Below are 25,937 nucleotides of genomic sequence, written 5' to 3'. Positions count from 1 at the left end.
TCAATGGAATTCGAAGATTTTTCTTTTTTCTTTCAAGCCAATTTATTTATGCAATCTGTCTAACGACATTTAGCAATATTTATATCATTGCACAATAATATGGTTAACGTTTAGGCAGTTCCGTTATGGTTAGTACCTATTTCGTAATACACTACAGAAATTATATCATACAATATATAAAAAGAAGTATGTAAAAATGCTAGTTATATACAAGGGAGTTTATATTTACTTATTTAGTTGAAATTAGTGTGATAATCACACAGCATGTGGGATTAAATGTTTCATTTTTTACTATTGCAGTATTCTATGCTTCTTGAAGATATATTGAATTTGAAGATATTGTTATATTATTTTTAGATTGTTGCAATTAATCAATCTATTTATTCTTTATTCTTTCATAGAATAATTCTTTATTCCATCCATTTATTCGAATAATTCTTTATCCGATCACTCGTTAAGTATAAAAATAGTACAGCAGATGCTACTTATATTGATTCGACGTATCTACGTTCCACCTAAATGTCCGTCGAATGCATTCGTACCCAGCTATTCAAGTCGACTCGTTGCACAGGCTTTAGCGAGAAAAGAGCACCGCGCCATCTTGAACGTGAATACGCCAGATCGATAGTCTTGCGTTCGAGTTGATTGATCCTACCTACGGCTTTTACTCTTCATTTATGCTTCCATGTTAAACTTGCTTTCTGTTCGAATTGAAATTGCGCGAATAAAATACAATAAATTAAGCTCGCATAAAATGTAATAATATCTAGAACGAATTTAAAATTACAGTAAATTCTCCCTAATTTTTCTTCAGCTTGTGAACAAAAATGGACAATTTGGGAAGACGAGATGCGATTATTCGAATCTCGCGTCTCGTTTTTATAATTGTTGACGATCGACAATTATAAAAACGAGCCAGCTTTGTTTACAAGCTGAAGGAAAATTAGGAAAAATTAATTTTAATTTATATGAAACATCGAATATATATATATATATATATATATATATATATATATATATATATCGAATTTATATGATACATCGAACGACTCCAATTCCTAGTATAGTAATTTCGCCTGGAAATGACAAATTTCGGGGTGCTGTGAATTTCCCTGTGCTAGTCCTACGTTTATGTAATTTACTGCTACGTCGATTCTAAGGGTTGATGCGGAGGCATGCGACCACCGAATTGCCGTCGAATCGTGTCATGTGGCATTTATTAATAATCAGAAATAAATATAATTAGAAATAAAACAGTTAAATCAACGTTTTTATTCCAGCACTGCTATATATTCATATTAATATGCACCGGCACGCTGAAGGAAAATTGGGGAGAATTTATACTATTATTAACTATAATAGTATAATAATAATAATAATAATAATAATAATAATAATAATAATAATACTGTATACTGTTATTAAACAATCCGATATTTTATTGACCGATTTGATTGAAACGATGCAAATTCAAGATGCATAAACCGACTGCGCGGCGACATCTCGTTACTGTAAACAACGCCGAAATCGTAGCTCATTAAAACGCCATGCACGGTCGACAAGCGCCGAATCATAAATAAATAAATTACAAACAGCCGGTCTGGCGGAAAAACAATTAGTTCGCCCGTTTCCGCGGCGGTTTAACCGTGAAAATTCTCAAAATCGAGCCACCGCCGCCGCCGCCGCCATCGCCCGACGGTATTCGGGCGTGCGATAGTAATCGCGCGAACGAAATTTCACCGGTTGCCGCGTTATACTTTATACCGCGCTTAATACGCCATTTAACACTCGGCTCGTATAATTCGACATGACTAATGAATCGCGGATAATTAAGCCATTATTCGATTCCGGGGGATCCCGGCGGACCGGGCGCGCGCGCTCGGACCTCGATACAGCGCGCGACCCGCGAAACTTTTTGCTTTTCTTCGTCGAGTCGAGTCGCGGCGCGTTAATAACGGATAACGCGAACTGATGCAGGAGCGTTCTGCTTTTTTATTTTCTTCATTCTCTTCTTTTTCTTCTACATCTTCCCGTCCCCGACCCCGCGTTGGATTTATAGTTATGCGCGTCGTGCTGGAGGGAAAGCAAAGAAATCGATTTCTCTAATCTTCCGCGGCAAGTACTGCACTACGGGACCATAAATTCCTGCCAGCCGTTACATCCAGTTACATGCTGCCAGGCGTAAAATAAGGAGCCGATAAGAATTGTTAATGGACCGTTTTAACTCGCTTTTTATTGACCACCGCCGCCGGTCCAGATGTTTGTTACGATCGTTTCGCTGATCGACTCTCGATCGCGGCCATTATGCCGGGGGTGTAATATTAGGAAAACAGTCTCGGAAAAATGATCGATCGACTCGCTGCGATACGCTGCAAGCTTTCCCGCGAGCTTCCCTGTTCTCCGGCAGTGGCTGAATTTTCACGCGTTGCGCGAACCATCGTAATTAACTGTTGTTGCTGTGGAAAAATCGTGGCAGCGTTGCAGGAGAGTCTGTTATTCTTTATTATTATTATTGTTAATAATTAACCGTGCAGAAATTTCGTCAGATCTTTTATTATAAAACTGCTGAAATTAGGACTCTTTTAACCCTACTTTAACCCTTTGCTCTCGGGCGATCCCTGAGGGGTGACACAATGAAAACTGTCGATAATTATGTCATTTTCGACATCAACAATTTTTGTTTCTCAAAATCTGTATCAATACGATATTTCATCAATTTTTACTTAAACAGAGCGATTATTTCTTTAACTTTTCTAATATTCTAATTCATTTTACATTGCTTTAATTTGTTAATAGTTTATTAATAAATACGTGATACGGTTAATGTAATATGTAATACAGTTTATTAATAAATATGTTTTAGGTTTCCCCGAGTGCAAAGGGTTAAATGAATAAATAATTCTTCGTGGAAATTTCTCAATTCGCGTGGCAATAAATATGGCGGGTGATCTGAATAAATTCAGTCCTGCCAGTCGTACAAAGACAATTGGAGGAGGACAACAGCATCGCGATAATAATTATTACATTTTATATTATTACTTTATATTATTATTATATATTACACAAAAATTATCTCGCGCGAAACGACGGCGTTTCTAGAAAGCGGAAGGAGGCTCCTTTTGTAATTAGTTCTCGGTGCAGCAGTCGGCTTCGCGATCTGCTTGCCAATGTAACCCTTTATCGGATCGAACAACCTCTTACGATTTAATGTCGCGGCTCCGCCTTCCAATATCCGCTGTAATATATCCGCCGGGTACCATTTTCGACGGCGAGATTTGTCGCTGGGAAAAAGCCAATATGGAAGAATTATCGGCGCCCTCTCCTGTGGCCTCCGGGTCACATGTCACTCGTAAGCACTTTCCGTTCCCATCAATTGCCGACGAGAAATCAGCTATTTCTAATTACCTTTAACGCCCCGCCACGTGATTCTATCCACGCTTCTTTCTGTATGTTTCCACGTTCGACGGTTTATCACGCTCTTTTCTGCCGTGTGTCAATGGGATGCGAAAAAGATTCCTGCGGATTTATTACTTTCCAATCGCGCGTTCCGTCTCTGCACTTTTTAGCTCGCTCTCGAAAATTTACTCTGTCCGTCCGGAGACAGCTTTCGGTCGCATTTTTAATCGTCGGACAACGGACCGTTTCGACAAGCATATTTTAATACTAACTTTGACCTTTTAATATTATTATTTAATTATTTTAATATTGACCTTTCAACGTTGACCTTTAATATTTAAATAACTTTGGCGACGTGATCGATTATTAGACTGCGGATTTTATGGATTTGTTACTAAATTGGGCGATGTTGCAATTTAAAATAGGAAAGAGAATAAAAGAATTTCGAATTGGAGTTAACTTACTGTTTCAATTTCCTGCAACCAATGCGGATGATTTTTATTTGTCAGTCTCAATTTTATCCATCAATAGTTCTTTTTTTGCAAAAGTGGTTGAAATGCAAAGCTGCGAAGATGTTAGAAGAATTTAGGATTATTGTTACATTATCGTCGATGAATTGAAACTAGAAGAAATGCATTTTTACTTGAAGTCTGCTTTTTACGATTAATGCAGATTAAAATCAACTTGATTAATTTTACAATTATTTCGCACAAATTTAATCGCTAAAAATATAATACTATATTATCTCCTGCCATCAGACGTTCCGTAACATCGTCAAAATGTCAGAATCCTGTTACTGTAATCTGTTAACACTTTATCGCCAATTGGCACTCGTTCAACGACGTCCGGCAAGAAGAAAGCATCCGCGGCCAGACTGTTAGCATTGCCAACAAAGAAATTAAGCATTCGGCGTTCCTTCAAGCTTACAAATCGACGAAATTTTTGCCAGCAGACAGCGAATCATAATCGCTCGATCCGCCCCGAAATTCTCGGCACGCATGAAACGCTGGTCGAACGCCGCGCGAAAATACCGGGCAGCCGCTAACGAGCCTCGCGAGCACGGCGAAACCCGGCGGGCGGGACGTTCAATTAACAAATTCCATTAATCCGACGTCGAAATATTCGATAAACAAGAAAAAGTGAAATGTAAACGATAGCGGCGCGCGGCTGCGGCTGCGTCGGCGTCGGCGTCGGCGTCGGCGGCCCAGACTTTTCACGATCCGCTGCGTTCAATTCTCGCGGCGCGAGGGGCGGATTGTAATCTCGGCTACCTCGATACACCCCCCTGATAATATATCCGCGGGGGTGACCGTGTGCCGCCTAGTCGCGATACGTTATTGGAAGAACGCCAATACTCGATGATTTACCATGAAATCCGCTAGTTATTGCGTGGGAAACGCGGTCTCATTATTTATACGTTATATCGCGGCCCGGTACTTTTCCGGCGAGAGGGCCCGGGAAATAAAGTGCTGTCTGCGGCTCGATGAAATAACCGATTTTCGCAGGCCGCTGCCGCCGCGTCGGGCGGCGCGACGAAACAGAGGAAAAGGGACGGAAAAGGGCGAGGAACCGAGCCGACGCGACGCGACGGAACGCGACGCGTCGCATTGAGAAATCGATGTCGAACAACCCCGCCGAATTATTGCCGGATGTTTGGCAACCGAGTCGACTTACAGGCCCGGTGTCTCTTGCTCTGGTCGACGTCGGAAACGCGGATTTTCTCGAGCAGCTTCCGCGATCGCGACGGCAACGACTACGACGACGACGACGACGACGTTCGTTCGATTAGCACTCGAATTCGGATCCCGAGGATCCCGTTTCGGGGGTGGGATTCGGCTCGGGTTCGAGCCACGGCCTCGAAGGGGTGCCGAGGGCTGCTTTAGGGTGCGGATAACTGCGCCGGAAAACGCGTAACAACTTCGATAAAGGGACACTTGCCGCTTCTTCGAAACCACTGTCGGCGTTTGGCATTCATCGAGTGCTGACGTTTCGAGCACGTTATTTTTGGATTATATTATTATTATATGGATTATATTGTTCGTGTTTTACTTGTTCATTCGTTTTGTTTATTTATAGTTCATTTGGCTAGCTATTTATTTATAATTAATTTCGCTGTCACGTTTCTTATGCGAAGCAGTTGTGTCATACGGCCTTCGATCAACTGTCACTCGAAAACTAGTGATACTATGGAGATTAAAAGATTTGAGAATACAATTTGGACATTGTAGAGCATCGTTTTCTTTATTAGAACTCGATATCTCGCATCCAAGTACATATATCTCGATAATTGCTAATTTAATACTTCTCCGGAAAAAAGGTATTTCATCAAAGAATGGCCATTTCAATTTGGTAAATGAATCACTTGCTGGTATTAATTATTACCATTACTGTACCTGCAGGTACACTGTGTGTACAACACGTAGGTATTTGTGAAACGAATGAGAAGATGAACTGCGAAACGGAAAAACAATTCGAAAAACATAAAAACGCCGCGCATTGTTTCCAGCTCATTAAAGTAATTCAGACATGAAACAACAAATAACGCACGCAGCTCCGGTATTTTTTCGACAGAATTACGGCCTAATGAACAATCACATTGACAGGTATCCGGTTACGTGACCAGGAATAAATTTGTAAATCACCGTAGTAAAATGATACAAACGAGCTAAATACATACAGCGAACACGGGGACAACGGGCTCGTTCGCGCCGTTTAATGCGTTTTTAATTTCGCGATTCGCGCGTGCCGCGGCATACGAGAGATCGCGTAAAATTCCGCGCCGAAAGTTTCGCCGTCGCGCGCTGCGTTGTTTTGCTCGCGATTATTTTCAAACGGCAGTCGTTGTTGTTAATAAAAGTCGAACACGAGCCGGACGCCGACACCGAAGCGGCGAGAAATTGATTGGGTCTACGCGTTCCATTATGCACGATCGGCGAATAGAAATATTTCCGCGTTGTATCGGCGTACCCCCGCGGGACTCGTGTTCCGCGGATTTTTCCATACTAACAATTTCGAGTGTTTCCGCTATGTATAAGCTTACCGGGCTTTAATTAAATTGAAGCGTATCGCGCAAACATCGCGGCCGATGCTGCGAAATTAAAAGAGCGATTGATACGCGCCGACGGAATTCGAGATGAACCGCGCCGAAAGCCACGGTTCCACCGGATCACCGGGATACCGTAAACGTGGTGGCAGGCGGATGCAATATTTTCATCGAATAACAGCAAGCTGCGATTCGTCGGAGGCGTTTCTTTCGCGATCCGAGCTCCGCGCGCGGTGCTCGCAAACGCTTGAAGCGTTTGAAAATGTCAAAAATATTGCATTACGGAGTGGCAGAAATTTAAGTTTTATCAATTATCCATTTGTCAATTATTCAATTAGTCATTTATCAATCATTCAATTATTCATTTACTCATTTATCAATCATTCATTTACTCATTTATCAATTGTTCAATTATTCATTTATCAATTACTCAATTAGTCACTTATCAATTCTTCAATTATTTATTTATCAATCACTTATATATCAATTATTCATTTATCAATTATTTATCAATTATTAACTACAACATTTTTAGAAGATGTTCTAATTGAAAGTAAAATATTGTTGGAAAGACGTTTGATTTAGGCAATTTTCACTAGGTGAATAGGTTATTAATAGACTGTGGATCTTTTATCTAAGAAATAACCTATTTAGAAATTTTCTCCACCCTTTAATAATTTCAGTAGAGTCAACGTAATACTACGATACTCTTCAATAATTCTTTTAATTGTTTTACTATTTTTGTAGCTAGTCATTTTACGCGTTTATGACGGAAATATATCAAATACGAGACAACAAGGATGCTTAAATAAGTCACAATTAGACTGCGGATCTTTATGCGAAATAAAAAAATGTCCGCATCAATTGCAAGACAAGGGCCCTTCCTTAACTAATTATATAACTTGAAACTAAATTAAATTGAATTGAATCATAAATTATTCTTAGTCACTTCCAATCTTTTCACTATTTTAACCTACATTTAACCTATCAATTTTTGCCATAAACGCATAAAGTTCTAGTCACTAACAGCTGTTACACTATTCTCGAATCATTAATTTCCAAATTACTGTTCCATCTTTTTGCAATTCTATGCTATTCTAATTTTATTCTTGCATAGTCTATGTTTTTTAATTCTTGGCCCCGATCGACGCGAGTTGTCTGTGAAACTGTTGACTTATATTTAAGGAAGGGTGTTCCACGACGGTAAGGGTGTTGTCTCACCTGGCCAGTTCCCTTTGAAGGTGATGAACTCTGGAGCGTGCTCTCTCGGCTTCAGCCGTAGCCTCGCGAACACGAGCTTCGGCTTCCATTCGTTGTCGTCGTTCGCGTTCCACATCTCGTTGCGTAGCCTCTCGCTGTAACAAACAAATGCGCGTTCTTGTTATTCACGACGTCAAGCGTAGCCTGATCGGCTGACATAATCGATTGCTAAGTTCTAAAGAGTTACCCAATTCTTTACAGCTGTACTGCAGAAAAATAGCAAACCACCGGGATAATTTAAGGATATCATTGTTATTAACATTGTTATAAATTTATTAAAATCGTCAAGACAAGAAATAACATTTAATTCCACTTTTATTGCAATTGACGCGGTTCAATTTTACGTTGCATTTCACTGTTGCATCTGCATTCTATTTACAACTGTTCTTCGTACATTGTTCTAATATTTATTGCAAAAAGTGTTCTATCGTAATAGCAAAATAATGTTTATATCATCGGATTTGTTTAAAGTACAAGAACGCTTGACCCCAGGGAGACTTTAAGATACTCGAAAGTTGAAGGTCTGCTTAAGGGAGGTTTCTATTTGGAGGTGCTATAAATATTATTCTTCCAGCTTGAGGTATATTTATTTATGCAATACTGTTAGATAATACATTTAGCTATCTGTCAATGCAAAACTGAAATATAAAAGAACATCGTCGGTACAAAAATACATGTTTAATAATCCGCGAATCTTCACGTGCATAAACTGTACTAAAAAAAATCAAATAAAATGGAAACACTGTGGATCAGAAAAAGAATCTCTTCAGAGTTGATCTTACTTCGAGTGCGAGAAGTGTTAAGAGTTCGAAGACTTCATCGAAAGAGTCCAAACGAAACGTCCGGAATCCTCCCTAATTTTTCAACCCCTTGTCGCATCATCCTCCGCCTCTCCATTACCGCCGACTCGCATGCGAATGCAGTAATGTCTCTCTCTGGGAAGAGGAGATTTATAGTTTACTTTTATGTTAGCACTTTTTATAGTTAACGATTATCAACAACTATAAAAACGAACCGCAAGGCTCGAATAATCGTATCTCCTCTTCCCAAATTGTCTATTTCTGTGGACAATCTGAGCGTCAATTAGAGAGACATTACTGTACCAACGATATGTGTTCGATATCGTCGATCTCGTCCCCGGGTTCTTTCCTCGCGCGAACGATTCCGGTTCCCCCGATAATTCCGGACAGTTCCCGACGATTTCTTCTCGCCGGAAAAAATCTCACCGGGCCTCCAACGTCGCCGGTTTTCGGGCAGGAGCGAGCATAAGCGGCCGGTTTTTATGGCGGCCGGTGCAGCAACGTCCACGGGAACGCGGAATGAATCGTAAAGGGTACGAGAAAAGGGAAAGAACGCGGGCGGGGCGAGGCGGGGGGGAGCTTAACGAGGAAATAAAACTTCGCTTAGGACTGTTCCAGACAAATACGCTCTATTTACGATTCGCTTTCCCGTTAGGATAACGCTGATCTGCAGCGATAACCGGCTCCTTCTTTCGCTCCGGCTTCCGGCAGCGTTCCGTTCGTCCGCGATTCCGTCCGGAATCGCCGTTGCAGATTTTACGGCGGGATCGAAGCCTTGCCCCGCGCTTTTCCCGCGCTTAAATCAGAAGGAAACGGCCCGAAATGAGGGACGCGGATCGCGCGGGAATCGTTTATGCAAATGCGCCGCTCCGGAGGCTCGCGGAATTGAATACAAGTTTATTGCTGTTGCTGTTCCGATATTAAGTTTCTCCTTTTCACCGGAAAAAAAGTAAATCGACTCGCGTCGCAGCGGACTCCGGCAGGCTTCTCTGCTCGTCTGCTCGTCCCTCTGTTCGACGAACCATCGAGTTTCTTTCGATTTTACCGCGAAATCGATGTTTTATTCAAGGAGGAACACTCGGGCTTCGGTTTTGCTATGCTTCGGAACCGTTAACCCGTTGCTGGAACATTTTCTTCACGGTCGCAACAAATGGAACCTTTTCGATTGCTGTCGATTGCCTCGAAGAAAAAGGCGCGGAGTTTTATGTTGGAGTCGTGTCTGTTTTCAGTATTTTAGTTTTGTTCGAAGCGCGCGTTTTTTATTCTTTTTCTTCGTAAATTGCAACGAACGGAAACAAGATGGAAGTGTCGTCTCTTGTTCGATAGTTTCAGCGAGTTGTTCGTAATGATCTTAGTATAATAATTAATATTAATATTATAATTAATATGATATATATATTGTTATATTACTTTATGTAATATTATATTTATTATATTATTAAAATCATTATATATAATATTATTTATTTTATTATTATACTATATTATACATATTATATATATATTATTATTATTAACATAATATAATATATATAATTCTATATAATCAATTATAATTAATATAATACTATAATCTAATAATCTTAAATTTTGTGAGCCCCTCCACAGTTTCGAATTTCACCGCCCCATTTTTTTTTATCACAAATGCACAAAATCCGCAGTCTAACATCATCACAAAATACAATCGTTGCCTTCAACGTTTCATCATTTAATTACAATCCCCAGAAATGATCATCTCTCGAGCAGAATTGTTGCATTCATTCATTTTTCTATACACGCTACAACGTTAGCGTCCACCAATTGGATCGTATATCGCGTTTCAATCACGGCGCCGGAAACGGCAACAGCCCGCGGGGGCTTTATGTTCCGTAAAAATCGTTATTACTCCTCCCATTTAAATAAACAATCGGCAACAGCAAGAGTTGCGCCGCGATTCATAAGCCGCAACGAATCCTAGCCGTTTCATCCCCATCGAGCCGACGAGCACCATTTCTGTGTTTCGCGTTTCAGCATTTTAATCCCGGCTCGTTCCGTTTTTCTCTTTTTAATTTTTTTCATTTGATATTCGAAATTAATGGAAAAAATCGATCGCGCTCGACAAAACGCGGCCGCTTCCGCTTTGACCTTCGTTTGATTTCGTCGTAGTTCTTCAATGGCGGCGAGTAGCACGCGGATTCTTCTGCAAGATAAAAAAGTTAACCATATTGATCGCAAAATACAATTTAGCTCGTTTCTTAATAATTTTGGTAAGTCGATGGCACCGATATATATATTTTTTTCACATAAATATCTATATTATATATTATATATTGTATATACTATATAATATAGATATTATTAGATATTAATATAGATATAGATATATTAATATAGATATTATATAATATATTATATATTGTATATATTATACATTATATAATATATTATATTATATATATTATATTTATTATATGCATATATTATATATTATATTTATTATATTTATTATATGTATATATTATATATTATATTCCCTCTATATTACATTTCCCATCTCGAATTTTCCCGAGCTTAAAAGCCGCGGAGCCGGCATTATGAATTTCCGGGCCGCGGGATCGGCAACGGCGATTGCAATCCGGAATAGAAACGATTCCGTGGGTTAGGCGGATGTCGGACATTTTCTTGATTAAACCAAGATGCAAGTTCGGCGCGCTGGCGGATCCGCCGAGGAAAAAAAGCAGATCCGGTTGCCGGACTAGGATGGAAGAGAGCTCGTCGATCTTCGACCGGCTGGCGGGAGGAATTATTCATGAATTTAAATCGAAGCGTTGCACGGTACATTGATTGCACCCTTTCGATTCTCCGGCCGGCCAGAATCGGCCGGGCCGAAGCCCGCCGGGGTCCACCACCCCCCCTGGCTTCGACTACCGGCCCTATCAATAATTGCGTTCGACCAATGTGCCGAAAGCAGTATTTCACGCGATTTAACTCTCGCCGGGCATTCCGCCTACGGGCTAATAAATTGGCCGAGCCTGCCGGAACTTGGGAAATGTGTCGACCGTTCCGTATCGGTTATCCCCGGAGTCGAATATTCGCCGAGGATCCCAGGACCTGGCCAGCCGTCTCTTCGTTCCCTTAACGTTTCAATTTCCTCGGATTGCACCGGGACTTCTGTTACTTCGCGATGCTCCGCAGGATCTCCTCGGATTCCCGCTCGCAATCCTTTGGATTTCCCTTGCTCCCTTCTACCGACGTTTCTCCTATCGTCTCTCTCTCTCTCTCTCTCATTCTCTCTCTGTCTCTCTTTCTCTATCTCTATCTCTATCGCTCTGTGTCCCTTATCGGACCGATCATTCTCAACCGGTGCTTTGGTGTCCATTGATACCAACGCGCCACGGAAATCCGGCGAAATTACGGTTGCTTTAGTCTGCTCGACGAAAATTGAATGTCCGGACTTCGATCCGAGATATTGCGCTGCTCTGTTAACTTCGTGTTTTTGTTAATTAAACCACGCTGGCCGCGGCGGATCAATTTTTTCCTCTGCTCGTTACTGTAGCACGTGATTAACACTAGATTTACGGAACCCGTCGAAATGGCGGGTCACTGATTTTTTAATTTAGAATTATTCATATCGTAGAGATTTATTTACGAATTATTTATTCAATCGATACGTTACTCGCGGCAAATGTTACGATAACGCTTGTTAAAAATCGGAATAAATGCCTTATCGTCGCTTTCATGAAATAATATAGAACAGCTGTTTTTTCTGCTTCGTAAATCTTGTGTTAAGCGTTTCTAGTTCTTCGTTACATCGTCGACGACTGAACTATGACAATAAAATGTAAACAAAAAAATAATCGCATCTCCTCTTCTCGAATTTATTGTAGTTAATTAATTCACTGCAGAATCTACTGTAGAATTTACTGTAATTGAATGAACTCTAACCGATCGTTGCCACAGAACGGTACAAATGCAATTCGCGTCGAGCGAATAGCTTTAGCTTTATCTTTTTAAAGCTCGGTCTTTGTCGTTGATCCCGTGTCAGGGTTGCTCCGGCGCAATAATCGACAGCGGTTGCAACCGGTAGGCGGTGCTCTATTAAAGAGAGTCAGGTGAAAGGCGTTTAAGCGAGGGTCCCCCACGCGAAAGATATCGCGGAATACAATCTGGTAAAAGCCGGCTGACCACGGCGTAGAGGACTTAAGGGATGGCCCTTCCGGATTTATGGAGCCTTAAATCCCGGCGAACGTTCCCTTGTCCCACCCCATCCCTCGAACCGCCATTCTTCTATTCGGGGGTCGCTTCTTCTCCGGACGACGTAATGCGATCTTCTTGTCCTTCTTTGCCAGTTGCGAATCAACGGAAGGAGCCGCCATTGCAGGGGCTTGCGAGGGGTGGCCACGCGGGGGTGCCCCGGAAGCTGACACGTTTGACTTTGGAACTTTCGCTTTACGCGTGGGGATTTTAATGGTGCCGGCCGGAGAAGTTTAAAAGACGCCCGCGATTCTCCCCTTTTTCCTTTCTCCCTAATAGAAAACGCATTGGAACTTTCCTCCTTGGAGGGGGCGGACTTGTTTTTCTAACCTCAAACGAAGTCGGACGGCCGTGATCGTATTGTACACAATAATATATATTATTATTATTATATATATATATATTATTATTATTATATATATATATATATTATTATATATATTATTATTATTATATATATATTATTATTATATATATATATATTATTATTATTATATATATATATATTATTATATATATTATTATTATTATATATATATATTATTATATATATTATAATATATCTCTTGAATTATTATACAGAGTGGAAAATAATGATAAAGAATTGAAAATAATTATAATAAAGAGTTGGAAGTAGTATTACAGCACCTTTGAATTCATCGAACGTTTTTACTCTCGTCTTTACGCTCGATCCTTTCAATTTCCTCGCGAACGTCGCATTTCGCCTGTTCACGTTTGCAGCAAATTCATGAAATACAAAATAAGACATTCGAAAGCTGAATCCATCCAGTCTCGTTGTTGCTATTCAAGCGGACAGAACCGGCGCGGCGCCGATCGATGTCCGAGGGTCGGTCGCATGCGAGGCACGCGCATCCAACAAGAAGAGCGGATGTGCGAATGAAGAAATCTTGGTGCAGAGAAAATCGCGTTTAATTTGCAGCTTTTCGCGATCGTCGTGTCAAATATCGACGACAGAGAAATTCAATTTAATTACCATTTTAGAACAGTGAAGAGCGTCCATGTTTAATAGACTGCTTTTTTATTGCAATCAATTATTGCTAAATTATCTAGAATTTATAATTTACATTTATTATTTAATTATTATTCAATTTTATATTCCATTTATAATTTATAACTTATATTTATAATTGAATCATTACTTAACTTTACATTCAATTTATTATTCATAATATACATATTTCTATATATTTTTCTACCAGCTTCTGCTCGCATAAATTGGCAGAACGTTCTAAAAAATAATGCGAAAGCTTCTCGACCTGCTTCAACATCGCGAGCTCTATTCCAGAAACTGATGAATGAATTCATCCAATTGTGTTTTGCTAACAAGATTATGCCGCGAGTTTGTCGCGAAGGTTTCGAGGCCTGGCCAATCCGATTCATACCGCAAATTATGTTTGCGAGGCGAGCGCATGAAACTCGACTCGCCTAATTAGACGAGACTAAGGATTCGCGGCGAAGGTTCGAGGGAAGACCGACATTCTTCTTGCTGTTGAAACGGAACGAACGGCTCGCGAGGGGGAGGAGGGGGGGCGATTAATTCGCGGCATGTAATTGAACGTGAAAGGCGAAGCCTCGACGGGGGCACCGATGACGATTGAAATGAAGAAGTTGTTGAAGCGCCGCGAAGATTGGCGAATCGATCAGCGAATCCTTTCGATACAGAGAGAAAGAGAGAAAGAGAGAGAGAGAGAGAGAGAGAGAGAGAGAGAGGCTGGTTACCGGCGAATCTTGTTACCGGCGCAAGTTTTTCGCACGGTGCACGTGTCCGGGATGAAACTCACGCGCGGCTATCGATCGACGTGCCCGCCTTCTCGCTCGTTGTGTAAGCCGTGCTATTCCTTTTAGAATATGTTAAGCTCCCCCATTACTCTTGAACACTGTTACCAGACCGGTCGCCGTTGCCCCCCCGGGCAGTTTAGCCCGCCGAAGAAAACTCATTTACCGCGATTAATATTTAATTACCGGGCGCGCCGCGGAACGTTCACGGGAAATATCCAGCAGTAGTCTGGCGCGCGCTGATTTCGGGAAAAAGATAATCCGGTATCGGTTTGCTCGCCGCGAAACCGGCAGCTTTACCCCGTCCCGGTAACGTATCGCGTATACGCGGTGCTAAACTCAATTAAAACTTTTCATTTAATGCCGCTCCCCGAGTTACGAGCCGCGCCATAAACGCGCCAACATCCGCGACTCGGTTAATCGGGAGGCTGCGTGCCGAACCCGGATCTCAAACGAATCTCGCGAGCTTCCGAACAGTTTGAACGAGCGATATCGTCGCTTTTGTTACGCTCGAATTTATCGGTTCATTCGTTTCAACTTGGACTCGCGCCGACCGCGAACAATTCGAGACAGATCGCACACACGGCTCGCGATCATTGATTCAACATCGATTTAATAAACCCGGTGAAAATAAGACTATCGAGAACGAAAACGCGATATTAGCTCCCCGGCAAAGGGTTGCGATCGACGTTCTTGTCCTTTGAGACGGAGCGACCGGATCATTCACCCTACAAAGGGATGATTTGCATTCCCGCGTCTTCGGCATGTCTCGGGGTGTCCTTTGCCGGCTCCGTGGCGTCGATTTACCTTCTCAGGCGTTACAAGTGTATCGCAGTCGACAAGAACTTAATTACAGACCGATTATTTCCTTGAGGATGTTACGCGCGATATCGCAGTTAATTAGAAATTGATTAGCTCCGGACGAGACAAGATGGCCGGAAGGGATCGATCTGGACTGTGAACATTTGTTAATCGAGATATCGATTGCACGGTTATTGGACTGTCGATTTTTATGGAAAATGAAAATTGCACGAATTGCTTGAAATATAAATTAAGCGGTAAGAGCTCGTTCTTTCTTCGAATCGAATTAACAGGTGAAAGATAAGACATCGACGAGTTCTTTCGTTTTTGAATAATTTTGATAGAATAAAAATAGAAGTATTAAATTTAATTTTACTATTTTACTATTTTAATTTAATTTAATTGTACCAATTAATGACATATCTAAATTTCTTTCGATCCGTCCACTATTTTCATTCGCAACTAACCGACTTTAAAAATGCATAAAGTCTAGAGTTTATCTACTTTATTATTACTATTTATATATTTATCTGTTTTATCTATTTTTGATTTATCTATTTCCACGAAAATTTCGGACGATTTCGTTCCACGTTCGAGGATTGAATTCGGCCAGATCTTTTACGGTCCGATCACCACTTCTTCGCTATCCGCCACCGTATAATCTCACTCTGTCAATGACTATAGATAGCATCGCGGATTTAGAGACCCTTCAATTATTTACAGATCAGCGTTACATCAGAACGGGCGGCTGCCAGTGAACTTCCCGACACGCGGTCCTTTATTCATTTGCTTCCATTAGCGTCTTCTCAACGACCGCGGTTTCTGCCACAGGTTCGGGGACCGTGCAATCATTTACGCATCTACTTCCCATCAATCATCGAATCTCTCGTTAACGCATTAACTAATACCGACCCGTGAAAGTACCATGAAATGAAATCAACGTGATCGGTGCAACGTGTACCGAAAAATTGCGGGTTCATCGCGGCGATCGTCGCGTTTAATCCTTTACTAGAACGGCGATTATTCTTTTAATCAGAATTATTTTCTTAACGATACAATTTTAACGATTCAAAGCTTCTCATTCGAGCCAGAAAAAATAGGATGTGGATGATATGAAACATCACTGACGTCTGAAGCCTGCATTGGAAATCATTTCTCCATTTTAATGACTGTATTCATAGTTACGAAATGATTTCTCCATTTTAACGTCTGTTATTTATCGCAACAAATCATTTCTTCATTTTAATGCCCCTATTTATCGCTGCAAATGATTTCTACAATTTAACGACTGTATTCGTCGCCACAAGTCATTCCTTCATTTTCATTTCTGTTATTCATCGCTACGAAAATCATTTCTTCGTTTTAATGTCTGTTAATTAGCGCAACAAATCATTTCTTCATTTTAATGTCTCCATTTATCGTTGCAAATGATTTCTACAATTTAATGCCTGCATTCGTCGCCACAAATCATTTCTCCACTTTAATCTCTGTTATTCAACGCCGCAAATCATTTCTTTATTTCAATATCTGTTAATCGTCGCAACAAATCATCTTTTCACTCTAATATCTGCATTCATCGCTACGAAAATCATTTCTCCATTTTAATGTCTGTTAATTAGCGCGACAAATGATTTCTCCATTTTAAGGTCCGTTATTCATCGCAACAGATCGTTTCTACAATTTAATCTCTGTATTCATCGCCGCAAGTCATTCCTTCATTTTAATATCTGCATTCATCGCTACAAAAATCAATTCTTCATTTTAATGTCTGTTAATTAGCGCGACAAATGATTTCTCCATTTTAAGGTCTGTTATCCATCGCAACAGATCGTTTCTACAATTTAATCTCTGTATTCATCGCCGCAAGTCATTCCTTCATTTTAATATCTGCATTCATCGCTACAAAAATCAATTCTTCATTTTAATGTCTGTTAATTAGCGCGACAAATGATTTCTCCATTTTAATGTCCGTTATTCATCGCAACAGATCATTTCTACAATTTAATCTCTGTATTCATCGCCACAAACCACTTCCTCACTGCAATGTCCGCATTCATCACAAGAACGCAGACACGTCCTTCGCGCTGAAGCCTGCATTTTGCAGTATAAATCTTAACGTAATAGTCAAATAGAGAAGATCACGCGTCGCACAGTTGAGACACCTAAATCCCAAAGGTGAACGGAACCACGGTACCCCAGTGGGTCTCGCCGACCAAGAAGAGACAGACCCCTCTCGCCTTTTCCCCATTAGTATTCCCAGTTTTTCGGCGGGTGCGGACGGCGTACGCGGTTCAAAGTCCCTGGTGACTCAGTGGCATGTGGGTGCGTTTTATTCGGGGCACGTGCGGGCCGAGGAAGCTGCGAGAAGTTCCGCGCCGTCGGCCAATCGACGGTCATCGAGTTAGAAGAGGGGCGCCCGGTGATCGAGCAACAAATAATTAATGAACAACTGCGGGCGATCGGCCGGCCGCGGGCGGAAAAAAGGGCGGGAGGATGAGAGAGAGAGAGAGAGAGAGAGAGAGAGAGAGAGAAAGAGTAGACACGAGAGTGGAAGAGAGAGTGCAGAGAAGAGAGGGGGGGTGGAGAGAGGGAAGAATGTGAGTGAGAGAGAAAAGGAAGGGTGGAAGAAAGTGCAAGGGAGGGAGGGAGATGGATATAAAATGTGATTGACAAGAAAAGAGAGTAAGAGAGAGAGGGAGAGAGAGAGAGAGAGAGAGAGAGATGGAAAGAAAAAGCAACAGAGAAAAAAGCAGAAATGAACAAGAAAGAGATAGAAAAAAGGAGCGATAGAGCCAAAAAGAGAGAGAGAAGAAGAGAAAAAAAATGAGCAAGAGAGAAAGATAGACAGAAAAAGCGATTGAGAGGAAAAGAGAGAGAGAAAAAGAGATGTAGATAGAGCAAGAGAGAAAGATAGAGATAAAAAGCAATCCAGAGAAAAAGGGAGTGAAATAAAGATAGAAAGAATAAGCGATATGGAGAAAAGAAAACGAAAAAAATAAAAAGCAAGAGAAAAAGTGAAAAATAGAGAAAAAAATCGAGAGAGTGAGAGAGAGAGATATGGAAAGAAAAAACAATACAGAAAGAAAAGCAGAAATGAACAAGAAAGAGACAGAAAAAGAAGCACTGGAGCTAAAAAAAGAGAGAGGAAAACAGAAAAAGATAGAGCAAGAAATAAAAATAGACAAAAAAACTGATCCAAAGAAAAATCGAGAGAGAAAGAGAGAAAGCAAAAGCGACATAGAGAGAAGAAAGCGAGAAAAATAAAAAGCAAGAGAAAAAGAGAAAAATAGAGAAAGAAAAATCAAGAGAGAGAGAGAGGGAGAGAGAGAGAGAGAGAGGGGGGGAAGCGTAAGCAAGAGAGAAAAATAAAACGAAAGAAAAAGATAAAAAGCAGGGGGAAACGTGAGAATGCGAGAAAGAGGGAGAGAAAGCCGCTGAATAATGCACCAGCAACGAAATTCTGCAGCCCCCGATCCGGATTTGCCCGCGCGGCCGCCACCGCGCCGTCCGCGTCCGGGAAAGGGAAAGTAAAAGCTGGAAAGGCAGGTGAACGTTCCGGGTAGCAAAGGGGATTGATAGCTCGGTCACGTGCCGCTGATCCTCGCCACTCGCCGCTACCTAGGAATCGCGATAAATCTTGCAGGCTTCGCACCTTCGAGGATCTGAGGGATGGCCCGAAGGGACTGTCAATGCGATAGTCATTCGGCTGATAGTCGCTCTGTTATGAGCTCCGCCGAGACAGACAATTAGCCACCCCCATTAAGGGGGCGCTTCGATTATCAGCGAAGAGTGCGTGAAAGACATTTGTTCGATCTTCTCGATGCGATCGGTGGTAATCGATTTTTACGCGTTTGTTCGGATTGTGTCGTCGTCGCCGCCGTTTTAATCGTTTAAAAAGAGCATAATAAATTAATAAACATTTTCTAAACTCATTAAGGAAAATATGAAATTGGAAATAATGGGAAATAATTAAACTATTTAAATAAAATTCATATATATATATATATATATATATATATATATATATATATAATTACAATTATATCAAAACATATATATAAAATATATATATCAAAATATAATAAATATAAAATATACATCAAAATATATAATTAATATCAAAAATATATAAAACATTAAAATCATATAAAATTAGAATCAAATGTTAAAAGAAAACTTCTTTTTATTTCAGAAAAATAACCTTCACAAAAGATTGCATTGGCACGGTTTTCACGAAACAAACATTGTTAATCGTAAAACTTCTGTGTCATTTGCATTTGTCGCGTCGTCCGAGCGCAAAGATCCATCCGGATCAATTTAGGAAGGTTCGCAAGCAGAAAGTTGATTTATCGAGTGATTTCGAAACGAAAGACAGATGTCTGGTGGCATCGTGATACGTCATAAAGGCCTGTAGGCGAGCGGCACGCATGCACCGAGGGTTGGCCACGAGAAACGATCGATTCGCAGGCGCAACTGATTCAACAGAATAATTAGCACCTCTCGACCTGGCCACTACCGGTGCCGCACAAGCACTGTGTGTACTTTCCGTCTCGCTTATGGATCTGCGTTGTTTGCGAACGGACGTTCAATCCCACAGAGAAATCGTCAAAGTACCTGTCAAACGTGTCTAGATCGCGCGGGGGATCGGGTTTCGGTATCGATCGCCGGTTATGTAGTCCGTGCGGGCCCGAGACGCTTATAATAGCAAATGTCTCCAAAAAGAAGACAAACTTTCTATTCGATCCCTAATACGTCGGCTAAATTGCTCTGTAAATAACCGAACGAATACTTCGCGATTCGCGGATTGCGAAATTTCATGAAAACGCGTCGCGTTTAAATGAAATATTTTCTACGGCTGATATATAATGAATAACATGATATAAATAATATAATATGTAATACATTACATATTATTTCCTAGAATTTCGTTGCTGGCGCATTATTCAGCGGCTTTCTCTCCCTCTTTCTCACATTCTCACGTTTCCCCTTGCTTTTTATCTTTTCCTTTCGTTTTATTTTTCTCTCTTGCTTACGCTTTCCCCCTCTCCCTCTCCCTCTATTTAGCTCTATTACAATATATTATATATTATATTTTGTCAACGTGTTATCTTTAATCTGCCAAAATGATGCAAGAACGAATAAACTTGCGATTCTGTTTCCGTTTCTTGCGACGAATGCGGTCAATATTTTATTTCGTTAGATTTTCGTCCGGAGAAGAATTAGATTTCGAAAAATCGCAGACCACGGTGAGTAAGATCTCCGTGTCCCGGTGCATTCTCAGCGTTCGTTGAAAAACGATAGACAGAGCGGTTGGCAGCGAAATGCGATGACTTTCGCGCCGGCTCGTCGGATTCCTTTGAGAATGTTTTGATGGGCGCCAGCAGCAGGCCGCGTCCGCGAAAGAACGTTTCAGCGACTCGTTATGCGAATACGAACCCGCAGGGTCGTTGCTCGCGTTAATATCGCTGTTCGCTGTAGCGGTTCGTCGCCTTTCTCTTCTGGCTTTACGGTCCATTCTGTGTTTTAGCTTCCTATTGTTACCCAGGGCAATCGTTTAGTTCTGGTAAACGGCGGCGCGACGATTTCACGGCCGCTTCCTTTTGCTTCTTCGACTCTCGGCGCGATTACGGCGACAAAAACGATAACGTCTTACGGTGGTTATGCCAAAATTGGGTTTTATGCCGCCTTCGGCGACGCATGGGTGCGCGAGGATCGGGGTGGCCCTTGGTTATACGAATTTAGCCAGCGAGAATCCTTTGTTCAGAGTTTCGTTGAGCAATTCACGGTGTAAATATGAATATTATACGAGTGCCGTATTCGCGTTGTACAGTAATTTCTCCCGGAATTGCCCTCGAATCGTGTCACGTGGCCTTCGAATTGCCTTCGAATCGTGGCAAAGAATTTTTTATTATATTCCGAGCTCTTTAATTCTTTTTCCTTTAATTACGAGCTCCGAACATTTCCGGGAGAAATTACTGTATTTAGTATACGTTATGATTTATTATTGATTTATTATGATTATTTTACGCCTCGTCAATTATCTTTATCATTTATCATTCATATTTGTATTTATACAAACGGGGTTGTTTAATGTTCTAATTATTATCCACAGTTATGGGGATCGAAATAATTTTTAAAACGTTTTCGAACAAATAAATTGTAGGTTAGTTTAGCAAACTAGTTAAAAAGTTTCGAAATCCGAACGATTTCATTTTATTTTCACATATAAATATCGTTATCCTTATTTCAATATATATATATATAATGGCTGATATTTAAAATAATAGAAAAATCAAAGGAATTAAAAAATGTCAAGCTATTGTTTCGGTTCTATTAAAACCCTTAAAGAAGGAAGGAACATTTTGTCTAGTTTCTATTTAGTTTCTACATAGTTTCTATTTAGCTTCAAAAAATCGAAACCACCTTAATCGGTATTCGTAACGACAGTTTTCATTTCTGAAACAACGCGATCGAACAAAGCGAACGTATTTCCAAAAAATAGCGCGAACATTCGATCGAAAGCTTCAACGTTTGAACGTCTCTCTGCAAACACCGGTTTCGATCCGCACAGAAATATATTCGATCTCTTCAATCTCGCAGCGTTCGATCCGATTGAAAACAGTGTTAGATTAATCTCCCGCCGGCACTCAGACACATTTCCAGCCGTGCCTTTTCAATGCCTGCCGCGCACAGAAACGCTTAAATCTTCACCAGCGTTTCAATATTCATATCGAACGAACGATATTCGATCGTTCCGCGGTTAAATCCGTGCGGCCGATTCGCGTTCGATTCGCCCACGCAACGTCCATTACCTCGACAAGCTCGATTAAAAAGAGGTGAAGAAAAAAAGGGGGGGAGGGGGGCCGAGTGCATTAACGAGAATCGGCGGAGCGCGTTTCGCGGAGGGAAGGCACCGGATCGCGGCCGATTCAGATCATCAAAGCGAACCAAAGACTTTTGCGAACGCGGCATCTGTGAAAGGTATGAATGCTTCATTCATCGGCGCGGAAAGCGGCCAGTGAATGGCTGTCTCTCATGAACGTAGATATTCGCGCGTTGATACCTGCGGGAGAGCTTAAATGGCCCGTGAGCTTCCTCGCTACCTTTTTTTTTGCCTCGCCTCGACATCTGTATCGCAGCTACTGTCTTCCGCCTCGCGGCCATATACCTAGACCGGAAACCACCGAACGGCCATTTTCTCTCGCGAAGATGGAACCGTCGGTGGAACGCAGCCAGATACTGTGCGGGAATAATTAACTTCATACTTAACGAATAAGATGTGTTCAATTTCTTTTTTATCCAGAAACAAACAAAATGAAAGCGTAAGACAATTTTTGTAGGAAAAAATAAACAGAATGGAAGTGTAAGAAAATTTTTGTAGCAACAAATAAACAGAATGAAAGCGTAAGAAAATTTTTGTAGTGAAAAATAAACAAGATGAAAGCGTAAGAAAATTTTTGTAGTAAAAAATAAACAGAATAAAAGCGTAAGAAAATTTTTGTAGCAGCAAATAAACAGAATGAAAGCGTAAGAAAATTTTTGTAGCAACAAATAAACAGAATGAAAGCGTAAGAAAATTTTTGTAGTGAAAAATAAACAGAATGAAAGCGTAGAAAAATTTTTGTGGCAAAAAATGAACAGAATAAAAGCGCAAGGAAACTGTAGTATTCAAGAATGAACGAAAAAAAGCCAACATATAAAACCAATAATATATTCTTCCAATTCAAAAATAAAGAAATTAAGAGCGTGACAAAATTTTGTTAGTCCAAAATGAACGAAACGAAGGCATAATATAATGTTTTTATGAAGAAATAGACAGAAGAAAGCACAACATAATTTTATAACGAAGAAATGGACAGAACGAAAGCACAAGAAATTTTGTTGTTGTCGAATCTCCGCTGTCACGCTGATGTACGAATTACTTCGACTTTTGTTATACAAATTCCGTGCACTTTTTGTGCAGGATGTACGTGCCCGGTGTTTCGAATCGCGGCGAGCGAGCGAACGTTCGAGTCACGGAAAGATTCCGCGCTGGCGTCGACGAGTTTTTCCGGGTGCGGATCCGGCCGTCGATTTCGCCGGGTTCGAGCTTCGATAAGGAAGCTCTCCTCTCGGGCTCGATTATTGCGCAACTTTTTTTTTGCGGGATCACCGAGTCTAAGCCCGCGAAGGACCCGGTAAATCGGGCGGCGCGCCGCGGCGGAAGCAGTTTCGCGGTCTCGCGACGATTTCGCCCGCGCCGGAACGGTTATGGCCTCTCCGTGCAGTTCGGAACTCGTCCCGGAACTTTTCTACCGATTATCGTTTACGGCGTGAGACGAATATCCAAACAAGCTGCGCGCGGGCGGACGCCATCCGCAAGCGAAATGCCGCAGCGTCGGGCCGGGAACAAATTACCCGGCCCGTTTCGCGCCGCGAAATGGATATGATAATGCCCGGCCTTGTTTTATCCCCGATACTCGGAGATCTTAATGCCGCGGAGCGTGCAAAAAAGAAACTTTCCGCTTTCGCGCATTTTTCCGCGGCCGTCCTACTCCGCGCGGAAAAAGAACTGCCGCGTCCCCGCCGTTTATTTATGCAGAACGCCGTTTTTCTTTTGTTTTGCGAGGAGAATTTTCAAACGCGAGCTCCTCGAGAGAGTGCTTCCTAAAGTCATCGACTGGTTTTTTATAGTCCGTTCGTGGGGTGAGTTCGTAGAACATGCATAATCCTAAGCTGTCTTTTGGGCTGTTTTAGTATAGTTTTCTTTTCGTTAGCAATTATATTCGTTCACTATATTCGTATATTTCCTTTCGTTATTAATTATATTCGTATATTTCCTTTCGTTATTAATTATATTCGTTAATTATATTCGTATATTTTCTTTCGTTATTGATCATATCTGTTAATTATATTTGTTAATTATAATCGTATATTTCCTTTCATTATGGATTACATTCGTTAATAGTATTCATATATTTCGTTTCATCATTGATTATATTCCTTAATAATATTCATATATTTCCTTTCGTTATCGATTATATTCATTAATTATATTCGTATATTTTTCTTCGTTTTAATTATATTCGTTAATTACATTCATATATTTTCTTTCGTTATTGATTATATTCGTTAATAATATTCGCATACTTCCTATCGTTACTGATTATACTCCTTAATTATATTCGTATATTTTCTTTCGTTATTAATTATATATAATTGAATTATATTAATATTGCGTCTCGGTTTATATTTATTTAGCGGATGGTCGAAGCTGCAGTCAGGAAACATACGTTTCTTTCTCTGCAGACTGAATTTGCTCGTGACTCGACCAAAAGATCGCATTTCTCACCCCTGAATGTTTTATAATAGTTCCGAGGAACAGGAAAATCTACCTTGTTCTTTAAATATTCATATTTCTCTGCGTACGAAACGGAAGAGTCTCCTCCGTTTCTAATACACTTTCTCGCATCTTTGAATGCAGCGTTATGCTCGTTTCATCATACTTTCCGGAACGACGCAGACTCTTCCGCTCGTGTATATTTTATCATTGTACCTCTTTTACAGACGTAGAGTATCATTTCTTGCCAACTCTTTCCTTTTACTGTACATTACAATACGATATCGTACTTTGACGATCGGAATTTCGATCGTATCAACGTGTATCATAAATAAAGCTACAGTAAAGGGGTTAATTAAATATTGTTATGTAACTTTATCAAACTGCATCAACTAGACTCGCTATTTTTCTCAAAATTCATAGCCGTGAGTCTTATTTTTAGTTTTTATTAGTTTACAAAAGTATCAATGAGACATTTATCCTGATTTTTAAGTTAAGCGTTATTGTTATAATTGCCGCGAGTGACACGTGTATTGAATAAATAACGTGAATAATAAATATGAAATATTGAATAAGTATTAAATAAATAGATATTGAATAAATGAATATTAAATAAATAGATGTGGAATAAATAAATATTGAATTAGTAAATATCGAATAAATAAATATTGAAATAATAAATATTGAATAAATAAATATTAAATAAATAGATATTGAATAAATAAATATTTAATTAATAAATATTGAATAAATAAATGTTGAATAAATATTGAACAAATATTGAACAAATATTGAACAAATATTGAACAAATATTGAACAAATACTGACTAAATAACATGATGAATATACCGTTGCAATCTGTGCACTCTAAAAATTAACAAATAAATGACCGATAAACCTAGCGTCAACACATCGTTAAAAATAACACTCCTCCACGAATACAGCCCATGGACGCGGCATTGCCGCAGGGAAAAACTCGCGGGATCGATCGCGCCGCGAGAATGGAATTAGTCGAAGTCAGTGGTGTACGTCGCGTTCGCTCCGAATGATCGTCGAAACGCTACCCCAGTTCCAGAGGAGATCGTCTTTCGCAGGGCTGCGGGAATCGTGGCAATAACGAGGGTGGGAGCAAAAGCCGGAAGTAAAAGAGGGAAAAAAGGGGGGACGAGGAGGGAAGAAGAACAACAAGACGAACGAGGAACAGAGGGAGAGATCGAGAGTGAAAGAGAAAGAGAGAGAGAGAGAGAGAGAGAGAGAGAGAGAGAGAAAGGAACCGCGTAAAACGTG

The 25,937-nt window shown here is 40.6% G+C and overlaps 1 protein-coding gene across 9 annotated transcripts in view; it reads right to left on the bottom strand.

Annotated features, from left to right (window-relative positions):
* The window catches only part of LOC117219772 (uncharacterized), a 536,896-nt gene that overhangs the window by 53,110 nt on the left and 457,849 nt on the right, over window positions 1–25,937 (bottom strand). For all 9 annotated transcript variants that reach the window (XR_013033574.1, XM_076522477.1, XM_076522476.1 and 6 more), the window contains one exon: window positions 7,661–7,794. Coding sequence is in view for 8 of the 9 variants with exons in the window: in XM_076522477.1 (XP_076378592.1) it covers window positions 7,661–7,794 (134 nt within the window). In the remaining variant the exon portion in view is untranslated. The remainder of the gene's footprint in view (window positions 1–7,660; window positions 7,795–25,937) is intronic.

Source organism: Megalopta genalis, chromosome 5 (assembly GCF_051020955.1).
Source record: "Megalopta genalis isolate 19385.01 chromosome 5, iyMegGena1_principal, whole genome shotgun sequence".
In the NCBI taxonomy this organism is placed as follows: Eukaryota; Metazoa; Arthropoda; class Insecta; order Hymenoptera; family Halictidae; genus Megalopta; species Megalopta genalis.
The sequence above is the reverse complement of the archived record's forward strand: the minus strand, read 5'-3'. Positions and strand labels throughout refer to the sequence as shown.